At 37.0% G+C, this 21,313-nt stretch overlaps 1 protein-coding gene across 3 annotated transcripts; it reads left to right on the top strand.

Moving 5' to 3' along the window:
* The first annotated feature begins 2,802 nt into the window (after positions 1-2,802).
* On the top strand, positions 2,803-12,554 carry LOC122353983. 3 transcript variants are annotated; one of them, XM_043251930.1, is made up of 16 exons: positions 2,803-2,907; positions 2,998-3,144; positions 3,229-3,366; positions 5,313-5,422; positions 8,471-8,544; positions 9,108-9,401; positions 9,480-9,557; positions 10,344-10,379; positions 10,576-10,626; positions 10,819-10,866; positions 11,051-11,101; positions 11,226-11,312; positions 11,417-11,435; positions 11,688-11,719; positions 11,807-11,838; positions 11,924-12,554. In XM_043251930.1, the coding sequence occupies exons 5-16, from the start codon at positions 8,490-8,492 to the stop codon at positions 12,035-12,037; spliced, it is 897 nt and encodes a 298-aa protein (XP_043107865.1). In that variant the 5' UTR covers positions 2,803-2,907; positions 2,998-3,144; positions 3,229-3,366; positions 5,313-5,422; positions 8,471-8,489; the 3' UTR covers positions 12,038-12,554. The 3 variants fall into 3 exon arrangements, with proteins under 3 accessions (XP_043107865.1, XP_043107863.1, XP_043107864.1); XM_043251928.1 differs by lacking the exons at positions 2,803-2,907; positions 2,998-3,144; positions 3,229-3,366; positions 5,313-5,422 and adding an exon at positions 8,216-8,313 and having other exon boundaries at positions 11,688-11,838; XM_043251929.1 differs by lacking the exons at positions 2,803-2,907; positions 2,998-3,144; positions 3,229-3,366; positions 5,313-5,422 and adding an exon at positions 8,245-8,388 and having other exon boundaries at positions 11,688-11,838.
* Positions 12,555-21,313: the final 8,759 nt, after the last annotated feature.

The following is a 21,313-nucleotide window of genomic DNA, read 5'->3' as shown; positions in this document are numbered from 1 at the left end:
AGTGTGTCCTGTTGGAATTATTTTTATGAACATAATAAAATTTAACATTTTGAAGAATATAAATAATATACTAGTAATATAATAATAAATAATATAATAATAAGTTATGTTCACTTTAATCACATATATTTGTGGGATATGTGCCCGAAAGAATTCCCATGGTAGATTATGAGACACATTCAGACACTTAAAAGAGAAAAGCCCAATGAAACTTTTAATAAGAAGCCTGTTAAAGGCCCCAAAGGTGTAAAAAAGCTTTTTATTGGACTTTAAACTCCACCTTCGAATTTGAAATGAGAATATACACTGTGATATACCTTCTGAGCGTCCTTTGAATTTTTGTAAGTAGGCCTACTGTTGTGGAGGAAGTTTGGCCATGTCTATCTGCTTGAATACAGAAATATTATGCAAGAATCACCTGCTTCAGGTTCTTTCAGATGTGTCCAAACCAAACCAAACCAAATCTCTGTAAATTGAGTTTTATTACGCAATTAAAAAGGTGTTAGTCTGAAACAAAACCCCAAGATTTTATCCTGATATATATATATATATATATATATATATATATATATATATATATATATATATATATATATATATATATATATATATATATATTATGCCCAATATTTATGCCCAAACCTTGGTATATGCTTAATATAACAGCACACATATAATAATAAAACTCCCAGTTCCACCATTGGCGAATGCAATCATCATGACAGATGTTTAGCTCTGTCTTCTGTAGATGGTGCTTGGGTTGGGGCAGCTTTGAGGGGGTCCTGCACGGCTCCTCCTTTAGATCCCTAACACTGGACCTGTTGTCATGGAAATAGTTCAGACGCATAAATTTGACAAAGAGTCTTCAAAGGCACAAAAGCCAGGATGATGAACAAGGATTAAGCTCCACGCATCTGAGAAGCCATAGACAAATATTCCCGCGACAAAAGCGTCAAAAAGCACTACTTAAGGAGCGTTTCACGGACTGTATGCCGTCTTTATAAATTAAGGGAATGTTTGGTTTTCGCAAGAGCAGACTTCTCGCGGTACAAATGCGACAGAACAATTGCATTTAACATCGGAGCAGCAAGTGCTTTGCTTGGACACGCGAGATGGCCAGAGCGCGATGCATTCAGCACCTGTCAGGATGGTTTGTTCTGTTCAGCTTAATGACACGCCAGAGTCACTGCATTGAGACAGGTAGGGTGATGGGTGTTCAGTTCTGAAGATTTATCCCGTTATTACCTCGTTGACTCCGACACTTGTTGCAGTCAGGTTTCTTCCCGTTTTCTCATCTGTGTGCATTGGCATTCGAGCTGGTTGGAAATGCGATGGCTTTCACATTTGGCTTGTCCCGCGTAATTTGTCTTACCACAACTGTAGCCTAATGAAGTTAACTGAAAGTAAATTCAAAATCACATTTAATCTTCCTGAAGGCATAAGAAATATGTTTTTAATGCCTGATATTAAAAACAAAAACAAACAAACAAAACATCCGAACACACCGGCTATAATAACAGTGCAAGTTTTAGTTTTTTAATAACTTAATTTTACTTACAAAACGTGTATGTGTTTATGTGTGTGTGTATATATATATATATATATATATATATATATATATATATATACACACACACACACACACACACACACACACTAATTTATAGCAAAATCTAAAATTTTTTATTGTATTTATTTACAAATACATACATTAATGTTTGTAGTGAACTTAAACCAAGCTGCACCTATAGACATATATAGTTATCTCTTGATTTGAAAAATCATTTATTGCTTTTCATTATAAGACACTACATCAGGCAAAGGATGATTAATTTCATCTGACATTAAAAACCTTCTCATCTGGTGCTGTGAAAAGCCCTGGCATCTGTGTCATTACCCACTGAGTTGGCATGCTCTCTGCTGTTTCTCTAGAGTTTGGTATTACAGTGGGAACCGAGTGTGATTGGAGTTCAGAGCACTTTGGTCTGGCCAATTAAAGCATTTATAGGGAACTTACTATTCTGCTGCTGCTCATTTTTGTGGAAACTCAGTTGAGAACACATGGTTACAGAATATTTTGAGGTATTGGTCCTTCTCCACCAATAGAAGGTTTGTCTGGACATTCCTGGCAGTGAGACATCACGGATCTACCGGTTGCCCTTGGTAACAAAGCTAATAAACCAAGGAGAGGTTGTAAATCTTCCTATTATTTGGGTCGTACCCCAGATGGAGGGGGTGGGGGTGGGGGTATCCAAAGCCAGCTCATGCTTGTGGTCCTTCTAGGTTAGAACTGGATTTGTTTAGTTTTTCTTTCACCACCGTGTCATCTATTCCAACACATGACCATTAGAGGAATAGTTCATCCAGGAAAAAAATTAGAATCTTATGGCCGTCTCAATTATCCCAACAGTGAATGTCGTGGACTTCTGTGGACAGACAATACAGGGGACGGCATGATCGTAAAAGTCCACCAGGAGTCCCGGAAGTACTACTTTGTCTCTATTGGGACAGACTGCCACCTCACCATGCAGTCCGCCACCCCCCGGGACAAGGTGCAGTTCTACTTCCGCTTCTTTCTAGTCTACAGCCTGCTAAGAGTGTCCCCAAACAGCCCCGCACCCCTCTTCCCAGAATCACCCAGGGGCTCCTCCTCATCTGGCCCAACACGGCCTGATCTGAGCTTGGAGCCAACCACTGGCGAGGGCCTGAAGACCCCTGCCATGCTGGCTCTTACATCCAGTTCTATGATGGGAGGGATAAGTCTGCACCCCTATTGGCCAGCCACTCTGTGGAAAGAGCCCTCCCGACCAGTGTTGTCCACGGGCAACTTTCTAACTCTACGCCTTGTGACCCGAGGAACTCAGCCAAGGGTGGACTTTGTTGGAGACTTCACTTCATTCAGGCTGGGTTAGAATGTTTTTACAACCACTTCTCCTTTTCCTGCAGTTTACACATGATTATATATCAACAGTCTTCTTATATTGTTTGTCTCATCAGGTTTTAACCAATCAGAATGCAGCGGAGAACCTTACTTCAACTGTCGCAATGGGAAGTGTATTCCCATGAGTCTGGTTTGTGAGGATGATAAAGGCATTGACAACTGTGGCGATGGCAGCGACTTAATCGATTACCCTGGTTGCAATGGTCAGTAAAGAGTTTATCTTGAGAAGGTCTTCCCATCTGGGATTGGTTCTTAATAGCTCTTACTCTTGTTTTTGTGTGTTTCAGGTCCTCTATCTACACCCAAGCCCCCACAGCATCATGTTACCCAACCAGGACAGATGCTGAATGTTCCCACACGGACAGTGTCCACGTTAAAGAACTGTGCCACTCCAAATGGCATTCCTGATCCAAACTCTGTGACTGGTAAATAGTTCCTAAATCCAACAAAGTTAGCAAAAATACAACACTTAAAAAGAAACATTCTTTACTGGCATCTATGGTTCCATGAAGAAACTTCAATCATCCATTGAAGCTTTCTCCTTGTGGGGAAAAAAGGTTCTTTAGATTATCAACCTCAGACTTAGATCATTTTAAAGGTTCTTTTTAGAACAGTGGTGAACCCAAAATGGCATCGCTGTGAAAACTTCTCTTTTTGGAATCTAAATTTTTTTAGGAGTGCGTATTAATGTGGTGACTGGTTTGTAAAGCACATCCTATCCACATTTTTAGAACTAATAGCTCCATAGCTTTATAGCTGAATGTAGAACTTGTTGTATTTTTATATTAATGCATGTTAAATTTGCATTAAAACAAAATTTTAACGGATACAAACATGAAAATGTCATCATTTCCTTACCCTCACGTATCATTGGCTGAGAAACATTTTGGGCTCCCCAAAGAACCTTTTGGTAAATCGTAATTAGAATAACCTTTTAAATATATATAGAACGTTTTGGCACTATAGTAAAAAGTGCATTTAAACATTGTAGTAAACATCTCCTGTTGCCTTCCACTACATAATTTTTTTATGGTGCACAAATGACAGTGTTTTCATTTCTGAATAATCAGTTCCTTTAAAATAAGTCAGTAGTTACTTTCTTGGTCTTGTAAAAACATGTTTTACAGGCTTCCCAAAATTCTCTATGGTTAACTGTAGAAGTCCAAACTAACAAAACTTGTTTCTGTTTAAGCATCCTGTAAATCAGTTTTACATGGTTGTGGGTTTGAAGTCACTAAAGTGGCCGTACAATATCCATTACCTTGTGTAACAGTGTATATTTAGAGTTTAACTTGAATTTAGATGGGAAGATGAAAAACCTAGAGTGTAAGAATATGGTTCAGTGTACAAAACCTAAATATAATGACTACTCCTCAGAACGGCAGCTCTTTTTGAGTGTCCATAAATTTAGTTTTATTGCTGTATAATGGTGAACTCTGAAAGGCTAAGGACACAAAGCTAATTGAGGAGCACATAAATGTTCATTGCAAACAGTGAGCTGTAAATCAGCTGCTTGTTGTAACTTCTCAAGAGCACTAGTCTAAGTAAAAACTACTCTTGCGCATTTGAAATAATAGCTGTCATTTACCTCCACATACAATCTAAATTGCTTTAAAAAAAAATGTCTGAACAATGGCACACTGCTTGAAGACACAGATTTCACAAAGAAAGCTTTAGGAACCTTCATGTGATATTTTACTGTATAAAATTTGATAATGAAGAACAAATAGTTGCCAAAGGTATCGAAATCTAACTATTTAGACTTGTTTCTGTTTTGAAATTTAGTTAAATCAAAATATAAATATTGAATGAAAAAATACAGAATTACTGAAATGAAAGCTAAGAAAAAAATAAATATAAAATATAAAAAATTATAAATATAAAAAAATAATTATTATAAACTTAAAGCTGTTAGGAGTATGGATAGATAAACATATGATACATTTAATGTGTAATTAATATAGTGCAACTGTATTTTATACATATAATATAAACATTAATAATATTGTACATGTGTATTATACATATTAATAATAAACTATATTGTTTTGATGGAACATTTATTTATTCTGATAACTATTATCAATATAACTTTATTAAAATATAACTATAATTTATTATAATTAATGAGCAAAATGTCTTTAACAATTGCTATTGCTGCTAACATAATCACGCTAAATATACTGTCATGCACACTATTGTGGCTTTTTGTTTTATTTTAAAAGACACCTCCTTACCATATTTTGGTCTGTTTATTAATTGATTCCACGAATGGCATCTTTGCAGATTTAAGAACATTTGTGCCGAATATATTTAAATCTCACTAGTAACTGTTCATCATAGTTCCCTGGGCAAATCCTTTCTTCTCCAGATTCCCAGTCTTCCATTTCTCTGCTGGCGCTGTATGTGGTCCTGGGTGTGACTGCAGGAGGGGTTCTCATGTGCTGGTGCTGTTGGGCCCCCGGCTGGTTCTTGTGGCGCGTGAGTGTGTTTCGATTCTTGCCCTGCTGTAACTCCTGCTGTGCTTCCTGCCAGCTCTGCGGACGGAGCTGCTCACAAAACAAGGACCACCGACTGGCCAAGGTTACTCCGGAAGGAGCAGCGACTCCTGTGTCTTCCACCACCACGGTGGCTGTGTAGATCTGCAGTAGATGCTTACAGACTCATAATGGAGATGATGAGGACAGGATTTGAGGAAGTGGTATATTAGTGTTCCTTTACTGTTTTTACAATGAAAAAGGAGCAAGAGTTGCTAGGCAGTGGAGGGTTTTTCACTGATACAGTTTTTTTTTGGTTTAAAAAATTATAGAATATAATTCTATAATTCATAAATCTGCTATTTTTATTTTTTACACTGGATTTGTTATATGTTTCATAGCATAGATACCGGATCCGTGGAAACATCATGAGCTGAGATTTCTAGTTTCTAGCTGGATTTGTAAAAAAGGGGGAAAAAATCCACTCCACTTACCTCATAATAGACTAGAACACTAGAACGATCTAGTTACAATTGAAAAATGCTTTATTATTAAATAAATTGCTTGTCACTATACTCTTCTCCAGTTGATAATAATGTTTTGGAGCAGTCTGTTTACTGAACATGTGCCTGAACACTGTGTCCTATTAAACTATTGGATTGCATGTAAAAAGTAGTAGATTGAAGGTTGTGCCAAAAAGTGATAATATTCTGTAATCTTTGTTCTGAAAAGTATTTCCTTAAAACCAAATCTTACATTTTCACTGATATAAAAGCTCAGAAATATATCGATGCCTCTTTGTTTAAGCAAATGTGATGTGCCAGATAACTAGTGTGATTTACAAAATAAAATAAAGGCAGAACTAGTAAATGTGATTAGAGAAAGTACAGATGTTTGTTTATCAGTCTGATATGCAAATTATTTAAAGGAATAGCTCACCCAAAAATTTAAGGTTGCTGTAAATGTACTCACCCTCAGACCATCCAAGATGTAGAGGAGTTTGTTTCTTCATCAGTCAGATATGGAGAGATTTATTTTAATGTCTGGCGCATGCATAGATCCTCTGCAGTGAATGGATGCCGTCGGAATGAGAGTCGAACAAGAGAGTCATGAGACAATAATGTACAAGAGATCCACACACGACCCCAGTCTATCTACTCACATCTTGTGAAATAAGAAAAGCTGTGTGTACAGATCCATCATTAAGATGTTTTAACCACAACCCGTCGCTTCTGGCCAAAATACCAGACCAGTATCCTTTCATCAGATCCATTTCAATAAAGCAAACTCGTCTACATCTGAAGGTGAAAACATTTTAGTTTTTAGGGTTTTCCAGTAGCTTTTTTTTTACCCAAAATGTGTTTTAAAGTTTGTGATATATATTTCTTTGTTACGCATTTGTCCACTGCAAAAGATGGCATGACATGTATCACAACTTTTGTCAAGCATTTTGAATTTGTGTTGATATAAATAAAAATATAATATATAAACAAGATCAGTCATGTGGAATAATGAGATGGTGGATTAGATTCAACATAACACCCTAAATAATTAAAAAAAACTTTTTTCCCAGATTTTTGCCATCATGCATCACAAACACTATTCCCAAATTAAAACAAACATTTAGTAAACTATACACATTTTTACACGATTATTTCAGGCATAATGAAATGCATTGTTCTGACATTTCGTCTCAAAGTAAATCAGTAGTGTTGTCAAAGGTAGTCTGTATGTTAAGTCTCTTATTCTTCTGACCAGGATTGAAGGCTTGACAGGCAGTTTAGATGCCAGTAAAGCAGTATATAGACAAATTCAGTAATTAAAAACAATTTTAATGTGACGAATGTCTCAGATCCTCCTCGGGACTGCTTAGAAAAGAGAGAGAAAGTCTGGCAAACGGTTTCGTTTCAAACAGCGTCTGTTGCATTTGCGACTCCTAGCAACCTTTCAGAGCAGATCCTCTTCGCTCAAAGAAGAATTTCCTTTTCTCTGTTTGACCGATTTATATAATCACCAAACCCCCTGTTCAAACAGGCCGTAGACGTTTAATATCTGACATTAACGTGACCTCGATTTTTTTCTCTGAACCCAGGCAGTAGATCCTTTTCAGTCCTTGAAGGCCACAGCGATGGGTGTGGGTTGTTGTTACACTGACCCCCTTAAAACCATCAGTAAATGCTTTAAATTAACGGCACTGCATTGTTCCTGCGGTATCTCTCTGACACAAGCAGTTGCAAACGTCATTGGCGACCCTCTCGCACAACGTGCCAAACTGTTTGGTCTTCAGTGTGTCCATAAAATTAATGAGGGATGTGTAAATATCACCTAAAACAGACAGAATTCTATAATGGCTAAAATATGCATTTTCCATCCGCTAAACAATGTGGTCGGCCAATATTTGCTGGAGTTTATTGATTACATTTTTTTCCTCAAAAAAGGACAAAGGGTGATGCCCTTACTGACATCAGACGTGACTTTTTTTCTTATATAGGTTTTAAACTGAGCAAATTAAGCCTGATCAAAACGCTTTTTTTCCATTTGCAACGAAGAATGTTTTAGAAATATAAAAACCTCTTGTCCACTATTTTATTCCACCTATTGTCTTTATGGAAATAGGCCTGATCACTCTGAACAATGCACTATCAAGACATTATGCATTGCGTAACAGGTGACATTTAATCTTGATTCATAATCTAACCTTAAGGACATTTGCACTTCTTGTTTCAGTTAACAAAAGCTGATACATTAAGTGCAAGGGTTTCTGTAAACATCCCTTTTAAGCGTGTTCATCACTCATGTGAACCTACCCGTTTCTGGAAGCTGATTTTTACTTTTATTTTTTTTACTTGTGTGGTCAGTTTTTCAGTTCTGATCTCATTCTAAAACTGATACATGGTAGGTTACGTATTTTTTTATATATAGCACAGCATTCCCGTCAGAAAGCTGAACTGATAGTTTGCCCTTTTTATGGTATGTCTCATACCTAACTCCCTCTCAGACACTTTCAGAGTGCTGTCTGTTGTTTCATTTCCAATCTTAACTTTGTTCACAGTGCCTGCAGACATTGTGAGATGGCCATGCTCATCTTCATAATCTTTCATCTTTTCCTGGAGATTAAATCACAAGGTAAGCGACCCATCATGCTGTATATTTATTATATTTATTCATAACACATGCATGGTTAAATTTGTTTATATATTAAATATGTTTATATCTAATATAAAATATAAAAAATGTGTAAATGTAAACAATTTTCTAAATATAAATAATGTGTGTATTTACTATACATACAGAATAAATATTCACAATACACATACATTTTTAATGGAAACAAACTTTTATTTTGTATGTGAATAATTGCAATTGATGTATTAATTAACATAATAATTTTAATGCATTAACAGATGTTAACAGAACTCATTTTAAAGTGTAGTATTTATTAATGTAGTATTTATTTTAACATTTTAATATTTTTCTCTATATGTTTTTCTTTTAGTAATAATCTTCATATTCAAGAGTCAGTTGTTTTTTAAAGGTTGTTTGGTACGACTATAAGTAACTATTAGACTTGTATGTTAAATTAATGATATTAACACATGCACAGACAATTTTACGCTTTTTCGTATTCATTAATTAAACAAAGGAAAGGTAATGCAAAGGTAAATTTGTGTTGCTCATATTTGTTAAAGGTTTTCCACAGGCCAAGCTGACAATATTTCCAACATTTGCCGTTGATGAAGAAAAGGTGCAGATGGTCTGTGGAGGTCAGGAGAACCAACATATATCTGAGTGCATGTTTTACCCTGTAGGACAGGAGCAATTTATACAACCGGTTACATCATGTAAGCTTTCCCTTACCGGTGCCGAACTGATCTCATGGTCACGAGATCAGGAGAGTTCACATGTTAACATATCCTGCTACTACAGCATAGGAAAAAATGAAACATCACCTCATTCCGACAGAGTCTCAGTTAGGGTCAGAGGTAAGGTGTTCAATCGCTAACTTGTTTTTAATTGACAGATAAGATGGTTAATGCTTTTCACACGTTGTTTCTTGTAAGGTTTGGCCACCACGTCATCTTTGCCCCCAACCACAGAGGGCAGCCCAACTACTACGACCCCCAATGAAACCATTCAAGGTTGGAATCATCATGGAATCCCAGATTGGGATTAAGTAATATTCTTGTCAAGTAAAAAAAATAATAGGAAGCATTTCATTTGCTTGAAGTGAGTTTTATTTTCTTGCACTGATGCATTTCCAATTAAAATGATAATTTGGTGCGGGGCACAGGGGAGGTCGTCGCATCTCCTTTTGAAACAGCTAATAGGATTTCACTGATGTCACCCTTAAAGAATCGTCAAGACAGAAGAAAAAATCTAAATTTGTATATCTGCTGAAGTATAATTATGCAAGCTTTTATATAGATAGACTCAAAACTACAATAGACCAGTAGCTAAATAATCATTTAAAGCTGCAGTCCGTAACTTTTGCCTCTTTGATGCCGTCCACGTTTTTCATCAGAAATGTTTTTCATCCATGCATTATCATAAATGGCTCTACCGATGGTGATTTAATCGATCAACTCATATCACATCAAATCCTGCAGATTATTATTGTTATGCTTCAACCCCTTTGGCTTCCTCTGCGCCCACTTCCTGTTTGAGGGCTTTATAAGCAGAGGCCCTCCAGGTGTTCACCGCAAAGTATTGCCAGTTGACCCTGCCTTACTGAGCGTTCTTTCTGTTATCCCTGCCTGTATCTGTGTATGACACAGTGTCTCGTTCACTTCTTTCAGGGAACCAAGGTTACCAAGGATGCTTTCTTTAAAATATAAATCTTGTGTAATCCCAGGCTATCTATAAGCAGTATTTAGCACTCTAATCTGATCATTGCAGTTTTACAATCATGTAAACATTAATTTCAGGAAATTCATCCACTGAGCCAACATCGAACACAGCACGTGAGTCGCCTTGATTGATTGTTATTACTAAATAAGCCTATATCCTCTCAACCAACATAGTTCTATTTCATTTTGTACCTATACTGTAGGTCATATTAATGCATCTGTTTTATAATCATCAGTTTAACAGTTACTTGCCCATTAATAATAGGTTTAACACTTCTGTGTATGTACAACTCTTGTTCTGTGAGTTCAGTAGGTTTGGCTGTAACATCCAGTGCTGAAATCGTAACAGATTCAATAACCAGTAAGTGCTTCATTCCTTCTCATGATTATAGAATTTTGATCATTTGGCTTTATTTGATTTTGTCACTAAAGATATGTCAACAGTCATAGTTTAACAGATTATGCAAATGGCGAGTGCTCAGGTTATCTCCTCTGATTTATACCATTGCTGTGGCCAAAAAAACATTTGATTGATTTATTTCCAAATCCCCAGCACCCTTTGAATCGACTACGCTCACTGATGCTACAGAACATGCATCAGGTAAATACTATAAATGTACATTTTCTACACATGCGGTCTTAAAAATTCTCAATTCACATCGAAGCTTAATAAGTTAATCAATTCATCTGTTAATCAGGTGTGAATGTGTTCATCCACAACAAGATTAATAAACATGCCAAATATAATGAATATATGCTGATTGGCAGATTTTTCTTTACTGAAGGCACTTTTTTCCTTACTGAAGGCACTGACTTCAAAAAGTACTCGAATACAAGTAAGTTTGCTCAGAGGATGCAGTTATTCAGTGCATTGGATACCAGATGGCACTGAATATTAAATATACACTTTAATGAAACCATGCATTTCTTGTTAATCTTTGATATCTCTGTCTCACACAGAAATGTTTTTCTCCATTGCTGCGGTCGCAAGCGGTGCAGGAATTTTACTGACTGTACTTGTGAGCATCTGTTTGTACGGATGTACACGTACGTGTAAAGAAACTGATATGTCTTCTGCATGGTTTATAGTTTTAAGAATCTAATTAAACATATATGTTCAGCTTGACAGTTCGATGTTTCTTTCATTGCAGGAAAGTCAAAGGCAGAGAGGTAAGGATGTATCTGATTACATACAGAGTATTGTTTTTATCAGCTGTTTGGATTCTCATTGTCGTTCAGTACAGAGGATCTATTTGTGAAGAAGGGATTTCTGCAGAAACAATTTACAACTTGAACGGGCTGAATGTGATTTCATTTTCAGCTCATTTAAGTTTAGGGGTGAATGCTCTTTGAAAATGAACCGTTAAAAAAAAAAAATAAAGATTTAAAACGTGCACAAATTGTATTTGTGAAATCTATTAGGATTTGGATTGAATTCAACAGCAAAAAACATGGTACGTTTTTAATACACACATTTAACCCATTTCTTACTCTAAACATAAGAAGTTCAAGGTTTGCTGACATATCGGTCTGCATTACAGAACGTTCTTTACCAACGGCCAGTTCAGACACAGTAAGTTTTATCACATTTCTTAGCGCAGCTTATCGGATCGTTTTAATATTTCCCGCTGTTTAATAGATCACTCTTTGTTATTCAGCCTGCAGAAGAAGATGTAGTGATTTATTCAACCCTGAACTTCACACAACCCCCTTCACAACCACTAGGTACCAGCGACAGCAGGAGTGTTTACAGTCAGCTGAAGCTCCGCTGAAAGAATCAAACTCTGCCTGCTACTGTTTTATTGCAGGTCAGAGATAATCAATCAGAACTTTAAACTAGATTTAATCCTTTATATAGCGAATGCCTTTTATTGTAAATGTTATTGTAACTTCTGCTACGTAATGTCATTATCTTAACCTTTTAAAAGTGTGTCATGAAGATCTGTCTGGTTTCGGCTTACTAGTTTTACACATACAGTAGGGTCACAGCATTAATATGCAAACCTTTAAGCAATAATAATCACCTAACAATTGTTATACTGTGTTATTGTGGATGGCCCTTGTATTGATGATCATATTTTATCCCGTTGCTTTGTGTGAATATTATTACCCGATGTTCATTATTTAAAGCACCTCATTTTATCTCACTGCAAACAGACAGGATTAAAAAATTCAGCTTTGCCATCACAGGAATAAAGTATATTAAATTGGAATAATATTTCACAATGTTGTATTTGTTAACAAATAAATGCAAACCTAGTGAGCAAGAGAGACTTCATTCAAAAACATTATTTTAAATGGATGTACTATAAGAAATAATTTTGTTTTATTTTATATTTATTATTATTATTTATTTTAAATAGTTTAAAGTTTTTTTAAATGACTAAAACAGACTTAAATCTAGGTTTAAATAGTTATTAAATAAGAGTTGTATTGTTTTTGCTCAACCATAATGGTGTCCTTTATAAATTGACTTGAAAATTATATTCTAACTTCCTTTTAGCACCATTTGCTGGTCATTATATTTCTGTGTCATATGTTTAATTTTATGTTCAATTTCATTCCTCATGTGTGTTTTGATGTGGGATGTGTGTGTGTACATCAGTTCATAGCTCTTTTTTATCTGTCACTGACATGGTGCTGCTCGTTCCCTTCATTTTTATACTCTTCCACATCTTCCGGACCTCAGGGTATAATGGCATTTGAAAATGTGAAATAAAATTGTATCTCGTATCAAGTGTCTGCTCTCCTCTGCTTTAGGACAGTATGATCATTTTATCTTTAACTTTCACAACTGCTGATTTAAGTTACTACAGATATTTATAAAATAGTAAATGTACAGCCAGAATAAGAATCGGATTCTCAAAAAACTGCATCATTTAAACAATCGTTCAGTGACAAGTTCAACCTAACAGCTTTGTAATGTTAGTAATATTCACTTTTTATATTAACTGTTTTTTAATCCATTTCTCTTTTTTTTCCTGTGAAAATTCAGCTTAATGAAAATTAGCAAAAAAAACTAAACAAAAAGCAATACAAACAAACATAGAGGCATTCTAGCTTATAGCAAAGAATCTGGGGAGGTTTAAATATGATGAATTTTAAAAATACAATTTGCTAAAAACTTGTCATTTTTAGCAGAATAAAGCTTAGCCAATCAGCATCAAGGTAAGACATTCATAACTAAAAGGACCACTAGTGTGTGTGTGTGTGTGTGTGTCTTTCTGGAGGTTAAATAAATTTTTTATCTCATATCTGCTTTAGAATAGTAGACACATTTTTGTCTTATTGTAAAATTATTTGTCAGAAATGTAAAAAACAAACTAACAAAAAAATGCAAACATCTGCTAAAGCTGGTTGCCTTCAAATTATAAGCTGGCTCAACTTTTCTTGTTCTTATCAACCTGTGGTTCTCAATCTTTGACTTGAAGGCCACCTATTGTCCAACTCGATATTCAAAAGCCCTATTGGCTAGTTTGAACATGATATTGCATGTTTAACAGAAATTATTTGCTTAATTTTTGATACAATTTGAGATTCTGCTTTGTTTATTATACATTAACAAGTTGTAAAGTTACTCTATAGAGTTAATATAATATTAATAACAGGAATTATAACTACATAATATATTATAGATATATAGATAATATTTCACGATAGGCCAAACACTGTTTACTTATTTATCCATATGTTTGTATTAATAAAAAATAGCTTAATAATTATTCATAACCTAGAGATAGAAATGCTGTTTACACTAAGACAGACCTTGCCATGATCACTTGTGCTCTTTCAGGTGCTCTCTCAAAAGACACCATAAAAAGTGAGTTGGTTTTAGTAAAATTCTTGTTTTGCTATACCTTTTTACTACTATATTTCTCTAAAACCGCTAAAATCTGATTTCTTGGTGACTCTAAGGCATATGGTTAATCATGGCCAGTGGAGTCATTGTTCTGGCCGGACTCACGGGCATCTGCTTGTGCTGCTTCAACAGTAAGTTCAAGAAACAAAATACGAGTTGTTTGCAAAACAAAACATTTTAAACAATTTTTGATTTTTCTAGCAGAGAATCCGGGGAGGTTATTCTGATATTCTGAGGTGTAGTATGTTGGATATTTTGATAAGACAACCATTGCATATAATTTTCAGTTTCTCAGATTGTGGCTTCTTCGCCCTGCTTATAAAGCCAGTCCTTGATGTCTTCCAGGTGTGACAGATTAGCCTGTGAGGGGTGCGGTCAGGTGCCCCTCGTTTGTTTCCAGGGTGACGCTGATGATTAATTGGGACGCTCGTCATGGGCCTCCTTTTCCACCGCTGCATAGTTTCTCTCTGCCCGGGTCAGCTTTCGGATGATGTATAATACCGGATGCTCCTCGCCGTCCTGGACTTGTGACAGAACGGCTCCTAGTCCCGTATCGGAGGCATCTATTTGCACCAGGAAGGGGCAGTTGAGGTCGGGGGCTCAGGTCAGGACTGTCTTCACCTTTTGGAAGGCTTCCTCCGCTGCTGGTGTCCACTCCACTTTCTCCGGTTGCCCGGTTGTCAGATCTGTCAGGGAGGCAGCTAAAGAGGAGAAGTTGGGGATAAAACAGTGATAATATCCCACCAACCCCAAGAACGCACGTACCTAGGTTTTGGTGAGGGGCCTGGAAGCCATCCTGATTGCTTCCACCTTCTTCTCCTGGAGCTGAATGAGGCCCCTCCCGATCTTGAAACCCAGGTTCTTCGCCTCAGAGAGAGCGAGATGACATTTGCTGGGATTGGCGGTGAGCCCTGCCTTCCGGAGTTCTGAAAGCACCCTCCATAACCGGTCCAGATGTTCATCCCATGCCTCTGAGTGGATCACTATGTCGTCCAGATAGGCAGCTGCGTAGGCTTGGTTGGGTCATAGTATGATGTCCATCATTCGTTGGAATGTCTTGCCAGTGGCCACTAGAAGAGGAAAAGGCAGTTTTAGCTTTTGCAGATTCAGACAGTGGTACTTGCCAGTAACCTTAGGTCAGGTCAAGGCTGGTGATTTACTGGGCCCTCCTAGATGGTCCAACAGCTGGTTGATGCGCTCCACAAGCCTGTCAGTCTGAGGGTGGTAGACAATGGTGTGCGACTGTTTCACCTGCAGCAGCTGGCAGAGGTCAGCCATTGGCCGGGACATGAATGGGGTGCCCTGGTCAGTCAAGATCTCTTTTGGGATGCTGACTTGGCTGAACAGAACCAGCTCCTTTGCGATGCTCTTCGCGGTGGTGGTGTGGAGAGGAACTGCTTTTGGATACCGGGTGGCATAGTCGACGATCACCAGGATGTGTTCATGCCCCCAAGCAGACTTCAGCAGCAACCCCACTAGGTCCATCCTGATGCGCTCAAAGGGCACTTCGATGATGGGTAGGGGAATCAGCAGACTGGGAGGAGGAGTTCTTGAGGTTGGCAGTTCGGACATGTCTGGCAGAATTTTCAGTTTGCACAATATTTTTAATGGAGATGTTTTTCCTCTATAGATCTTTTTCCTGTAAAAACTCAGGCACCACAAACAACAAAGGGAACATTAAGTAAATCTCATTTATGATTATTAATATTTGTGCTGGTTATTTTTGACATGTTAAAAACTTTTTTTTTACAGATTCAACATCAACTTTCTCTATAAATACTACAACAATAGAGTCAAAAAGTGAGTGATGAGAAGATGACACAACAATACTGATAATTTCTTCTCTACAAACAACTTTGAATAGTAAACGCTTAATATTTCAGCAGCTCTGGCTACAGAATCCAGTAATGAGACCACAATAAACCCTCCAACTGGTGAGCACCTTTTTATATTTAAGATTTAATTTTATTATGATGTGTTCTGCTAAATCACCAAAGGCATTTAAAGGGACTATGACAAAACTGTTTGCAAAATAAAATCCAGCCCTCAGGACATTTGTGTTGAAGTTCAGATGAGATCATTTTCGGGGATATGAGGATATGAAACACCTGAGTTTCTTTCTGTATTGGCCCTCAGAATTGAGGAACAGCTATATATATATATATATATATATATATATATATATATATATATATATATATATATATATATATATATATATATATATATATATATATATATACACAACAAATAAATATTAAATATATTTGAGGATGCAAACTTTTTAAAGTAGATCATTATTTAGTCATCATTTTTCAGATATGACTCATGTTGTTCTCAAAATTATGAAATGTCACACAATCTGTTTATTATAAGTTATAAAGTTAGCTTATTAGTTAATAAGTTAGCAAAAAATATGTATTATTATTCATGAAAATAATTACTTGGAGGTGTTTAAGAGGAGTCTTCCAATTCACAAAGGAGCACAGAATGAGGAGTTCTTCACACAGTCTTTAATATTTCAGACACTCAGGGAATGTAGGAGACACAGAAAGACGTTTAAGGACAGACAAAAACACAGACTGCACAGACTGAAACTTAAACACACAGACCAACAAGGGTCTAATTATTATAAGACACAACTGAACCAAATGACATTAACAACATGAGGGAACCCAATCACTTCTAAACCTTAGAGAAAAGGGCAATGAAAATTGATGAGTGAAACTTGCTTGCCTAGACCACTCCCCCATACGTACAGGTATATATGATGGCGACGTGCAAGCAATGAATCTGACAATTCAGCTCAGTTCATGATTGTGTCAAGGGAGTCGTAACATCTCCATTCCCTCCTTCAGGGAACGAGGGTTACACAAGTTACTTCATTGACTGATGTAATGTAGTCCCTGTGGAAAACACCACAACCTTGTACCATGTTACGCAATTGATGTACAAATACTGACAGGCAAGTGTGTCAGGACAAATGAAGCTCAATGCGTAACCATCCCAACTCCCTGTAGGCTGGAATAACAAGCTCACTAGGGGTGCCAAGCAATCTTTGGGGATAGCCTGAATCACATGGACTAAACAGAATTTTCAAGAACGTGAACACAGTTGGCAAAAACCGTGAAACAAGAACAGATGCCAGGAACAGAACAGATTACAGACGCAAACTACTCAGACTACTCTGAAGTGTGAGGCAACAGAGGACTCTGGGAACAGCTGGTAGAAAGCGCACTGATTCTGATGGATCCCGCTTGCAATTACCTGATGTTATACACAGGAGGACACAGGTTCCACACACAAAGGTTATAAAACTTTGCGAAGGTGTTGGGTGTCACCCAGCCTGCAGCTCTGCAGATATCTGTTAGAGAGATGCTTCTTGCCAACACCCAGGATGAGGCAACTTTCCAAATGGAATGAGCTGTCACCTCTAGGGGGCACCGCTCACCTTGAGACTGGTATGCCAAGGTGATGACCTCCACCACCCAATGGGCCAACCTCTGTTTGGAGACCGCATTCCCCTTCTGCTCTCCCCCAATGCAGACAAAGAGCTGCTCTTAGTTTCTAAAACTCCGGGTGCAGTCCATGTAAAGGCGCAAAGCCCTAACAGGACACAGCAACACAAGGGTCTGTTCTGTCTCCTCTGGGGGCAGCGCCTGCAGGTTTACCACCTAGCATTGATATCACGTTGGGGTAAGATGTGTTTAAAGTCCTCTGTCTGTTTCTGTACTCCCAAGAAGTGTTTGGCAAGATCCTCGACAGTGTTGCTGAAGAGACTAACCTGGGAAATGGGTACATCAAGAAAGCAGACATTGTCAGCATCACTCATTTGCACCAGGTTCAGCCAGAGATGGTGCTCCTAGATCACCATAGACGACATCACCTGACTGAGAGGCTGTGTCGTGACCTTTGTTGCTCAGAGAGCAAAATCAGTCACTGTGCATAGTTCCTGCATTAACCTCTGGTCAGAACTACTCTTGTAGCACTGGAAGCTTTGGCAGCAAGAGCTGATGACATCTTACAGGTTTGGACGGTAGCCACAGTTGATTCTTCCAAATGGTGGTATTTTGAGGCCACAAGCCCCTGGTTGCCCCACCATCAAGGGTAGTGAGGACTGAGGAGCCCTCTGGGAAGAAAGACTCTGAGGTGGAGCGTGGCTGAGAGTCAGGAATCCAGATACCATTCATCCAACCTCGAGTGCTCAGAGAAAGTGGGGAGTTCACCTCTAACCCATTGCTCTTAGAAGAGCTGGTGAGCATGGCCACCAACTCCGCCTCTGATTCCATCTGTGTTCTCATCAGCTGAAGAATACGATAGCCTCTCCTTTGATAGACATCTTATCCTCTTTTGGAGCTCCAAAAGAGATGCTAGGTCCGCTGCGTGACAGACTGGCTCCATCTCTTCAAAGCTCCACGAGGCATCACTGGGAAGGATGGGAAGTCCGTGGAGACTGGCCCGTGTTTTAGCATGTTTATGGCCCAGGAAAGTGAGACAATGATCGTGGCCTTTGTCAGAAGTACATGGTCGGAAAGACATCTCGAAAGATCAACTACTGTTCAGCTGTAGAAAATTGGTCTTTTAGCTTATGGCTCAGGGGAAGGACGGCAGCATATAATCTGCAATCCTAGGGTGCACACAGCTGAAGAATCTCCTGCAGCACAAATGTTTTTCTTCTACTCCTTCACTCTAGCACTGGGAAAACACTACAGAAACAAGGAAACCAGGTCCATATCCCTGACAGGGAAACACTGCATACAAAAACCCTGTTTTTCATGCACCTGTTTGTTACGTCCCTCGTATGTTTGCTTTTGTATTTTGTTGTTGTCTCTCGCCCTCTACTTTTTTTCCCATATTTAGGTTTCCCTATTGGGTGACGACTGAGTTTGGGCAACCAATCAGGCCGGACCTACCACTTTCGGATACGCTGAAGATATCGGTTTTGTTTCTACATTCTTTTTTTGTTAGTTAGATTAGTTGGGTTGGGGCCTTAGTTATTAGGATCGTTTTGTTTTTTTATATTTCCTTTGATTTGGCGTCACTCATTCTTTTCTCTTCTCTTTTTAGGTTAGGAATCTATCTCTTGTTAAAAAAAAACTGTTAAATAAAAGCAGATTGATTTCAACATCTACGTTTGCCTCACGGACATTCTTTATTGCAGTTCTTAGCAGCCGTTGCATCTCACTTAAATGTTACTGCATCCCCGTTTAACAACAAACACGTAACACTGTTAAATTTGAGATTTTGGGTTTTTTGGTTTTTCATAAAATATTTTAAGGATAGTAGAAATGAAAATTGGCAAAATACACTAAGTGTTTATTTTGATAGCACTTTCTCCATTTTTATCAATAGATTTCAATTAAAAAACATATTTTTAAAGGTCGTAATCTCTGGTTTTAGGAGTCTTTTCTCCTAGACTTACTCCTGTCTATATCCTGAAGTTTTTTACAGAGGGATTTGTTCATATATAATTTGCTTGATAACAATATGCAACATTTTATTCCCCCAAAAAACTGTCAAAATGTATCGTTCTCTGCCTGTTTTCTGAATTATGGAGCGCCAAAATTAGATGCCTCAAATTCTCTCTATAAAAACTTTTGACACTAATATGTCAAAAACATTTAAAAGAATTTTGAAACTGGCTTTATCCAGTAATTATATTTTTGTTTTAGAAATGCATATGCCAATTTGCACATACTTCATTTAAATAATGTCTCATTTGCATATTTAAACTCAATATTTGAGAACTTGTAATACAAAAAACTTTTGCAATTATCAGTGTAATCAATTAACTAGGTAAGTGAGGTGATAACTATTAGTTATTTACCTGCAGTGTCTCGCATTAAAGTCAATAAGTATATATGAACTAAATCAGTGAGAAAATGCGCAGTATTTGTATTTGATAATTGATGTTGATATTTGTATTTGATAACTGATGATTCTAAACACTAAAATTTGACTTGCAATACTGACATTTAATGAACATTTTCACTGAGCTGTTGTATCTTACTCCTGTTCTAGAAACTACTCAGCCTTCACAAACCCTCAGTCTCTCAAGAGACACCATAACAAGTGAGTTGGTTTTAGTAAAATTCTTGTTTTGCTATACCTTTTTACTACTATTTCTATAAAACCGCTGAAATCTGATTTCTTGGTGACTCTAAGGCATATGGTTAATCATGGCCAGTGGAGTCATTGTTCTGGCCGGACTCACGGGCATCTGCTTGTGCTGCTTCAACAGTAAGTTCAAGAAACAAAATACGAGTTGTTTGCAAAACAAAACATTTTAAACAATTTTTGATTTTTCTAGCAGAGAATCCGGGGAGGTTTGAATATTCTGAGGTGCAGTATGTTGAAGTGTGAGTATTTTGATAAGACAAACATTGCATATAATTTTTATGTTTCAGTTGTTTTGTTTGTTTTCATTTATTAATTTATGTTTGTTTATGAATGTCTTACCTTGATGCTGATTAGCTGAGCTGTTCTTGATTCTACTAAAATGACAATAAAATGTTTTTGGCAAACCAACTTGTATAACTTTTAAATTTTGTTTAAAGTTTAAACATGAAATATGTTTATATACACGGCTAAATGGGGGTCCTTCAGTTGCACTAAAATTAAACTAAAGAGAGCACAAACTGAACCCTAAGTAACATATTTAAGTTGAAGTTGTTGCCTTGTTGATTTTGCAGATACATTGTGGATGGTGTTATACATTGACCTGAATTTGACAAATTACCAAGATGAAAAAAAGATGTGTGCAGCATAGGGTTAAATATTCAAGCTCAGTTGTTGTTGTTGTTGTTGTTTTTTTAAAAATATGATCAAGATGAAAACAAAATTAAGATCTTCTGCCATAATGTTTTAACTTCTTTTCCATTCCTCTTTTTTTTGTGTAAAGATAATTTAAACATTAAGCAAGTGTTTCCATACTGTAGAGGATCCAGCATGTAACAATACTGTTGTATTTGGTACTTTTTTGTTTGTTTGTTTTAAGATTTTTTTTTTGTTAATAGGGTATGATTATTTGCACCTGTTTCTGCTGAATGCAGTTTTTGTTTATTTTTTGTTAAATGTGAATAAAAATTATGGCCTCTCCTTATTTGTGTGATACAATGTTTTCATGTGCACTGAAAAATATATTGAATGTTTTCACTCTAGAATTTCTAGACACAATTAATACATTTTA

The sequence above is a fragment of the Puntigrus tetrazona genome, chromosome 11, assembly GCF_018831695.1.
Source record: "Puntigrus tetrazona isolate hp1 chromosome 11, ASM1883169v1, whole genome shotgun sequence".
In the NCBI taxonomy this organism is placed as follows: domain Eukaryota; kingdom Metazoa; phylum Chordata; class Actinopteri; order Cypriniformes; family Cyprinidae; genus Puntigrus; species Puntigrus tetrazona.
This window is presented reverse-complemented; position numbering and strand designations above follow the sequence as displayed.

Coding starts and splice junctions, on each gene's coding strand:
- LOC122353983 (XM_043251928.1), top strand. CDS start 8,490: ATGGCCATGCTCATCTTCATAATCTTTCATCTTTTCCTGGAGATTAAA. Junction 8,545..9,107: donor CCTGGAGATTAAATCACAAG/GTAAGCGACCCA, acceptor TATTTGTTAAAG/GTTTTCCACAGGCCAAGCTG. Junction 10,380..10,575: donor GCCAACATCGAACACAGCAC/GTGAGTCGCCTT, acceptor CTGTGAGTTCAG/TAGGTTTGGCTGTAACATCC.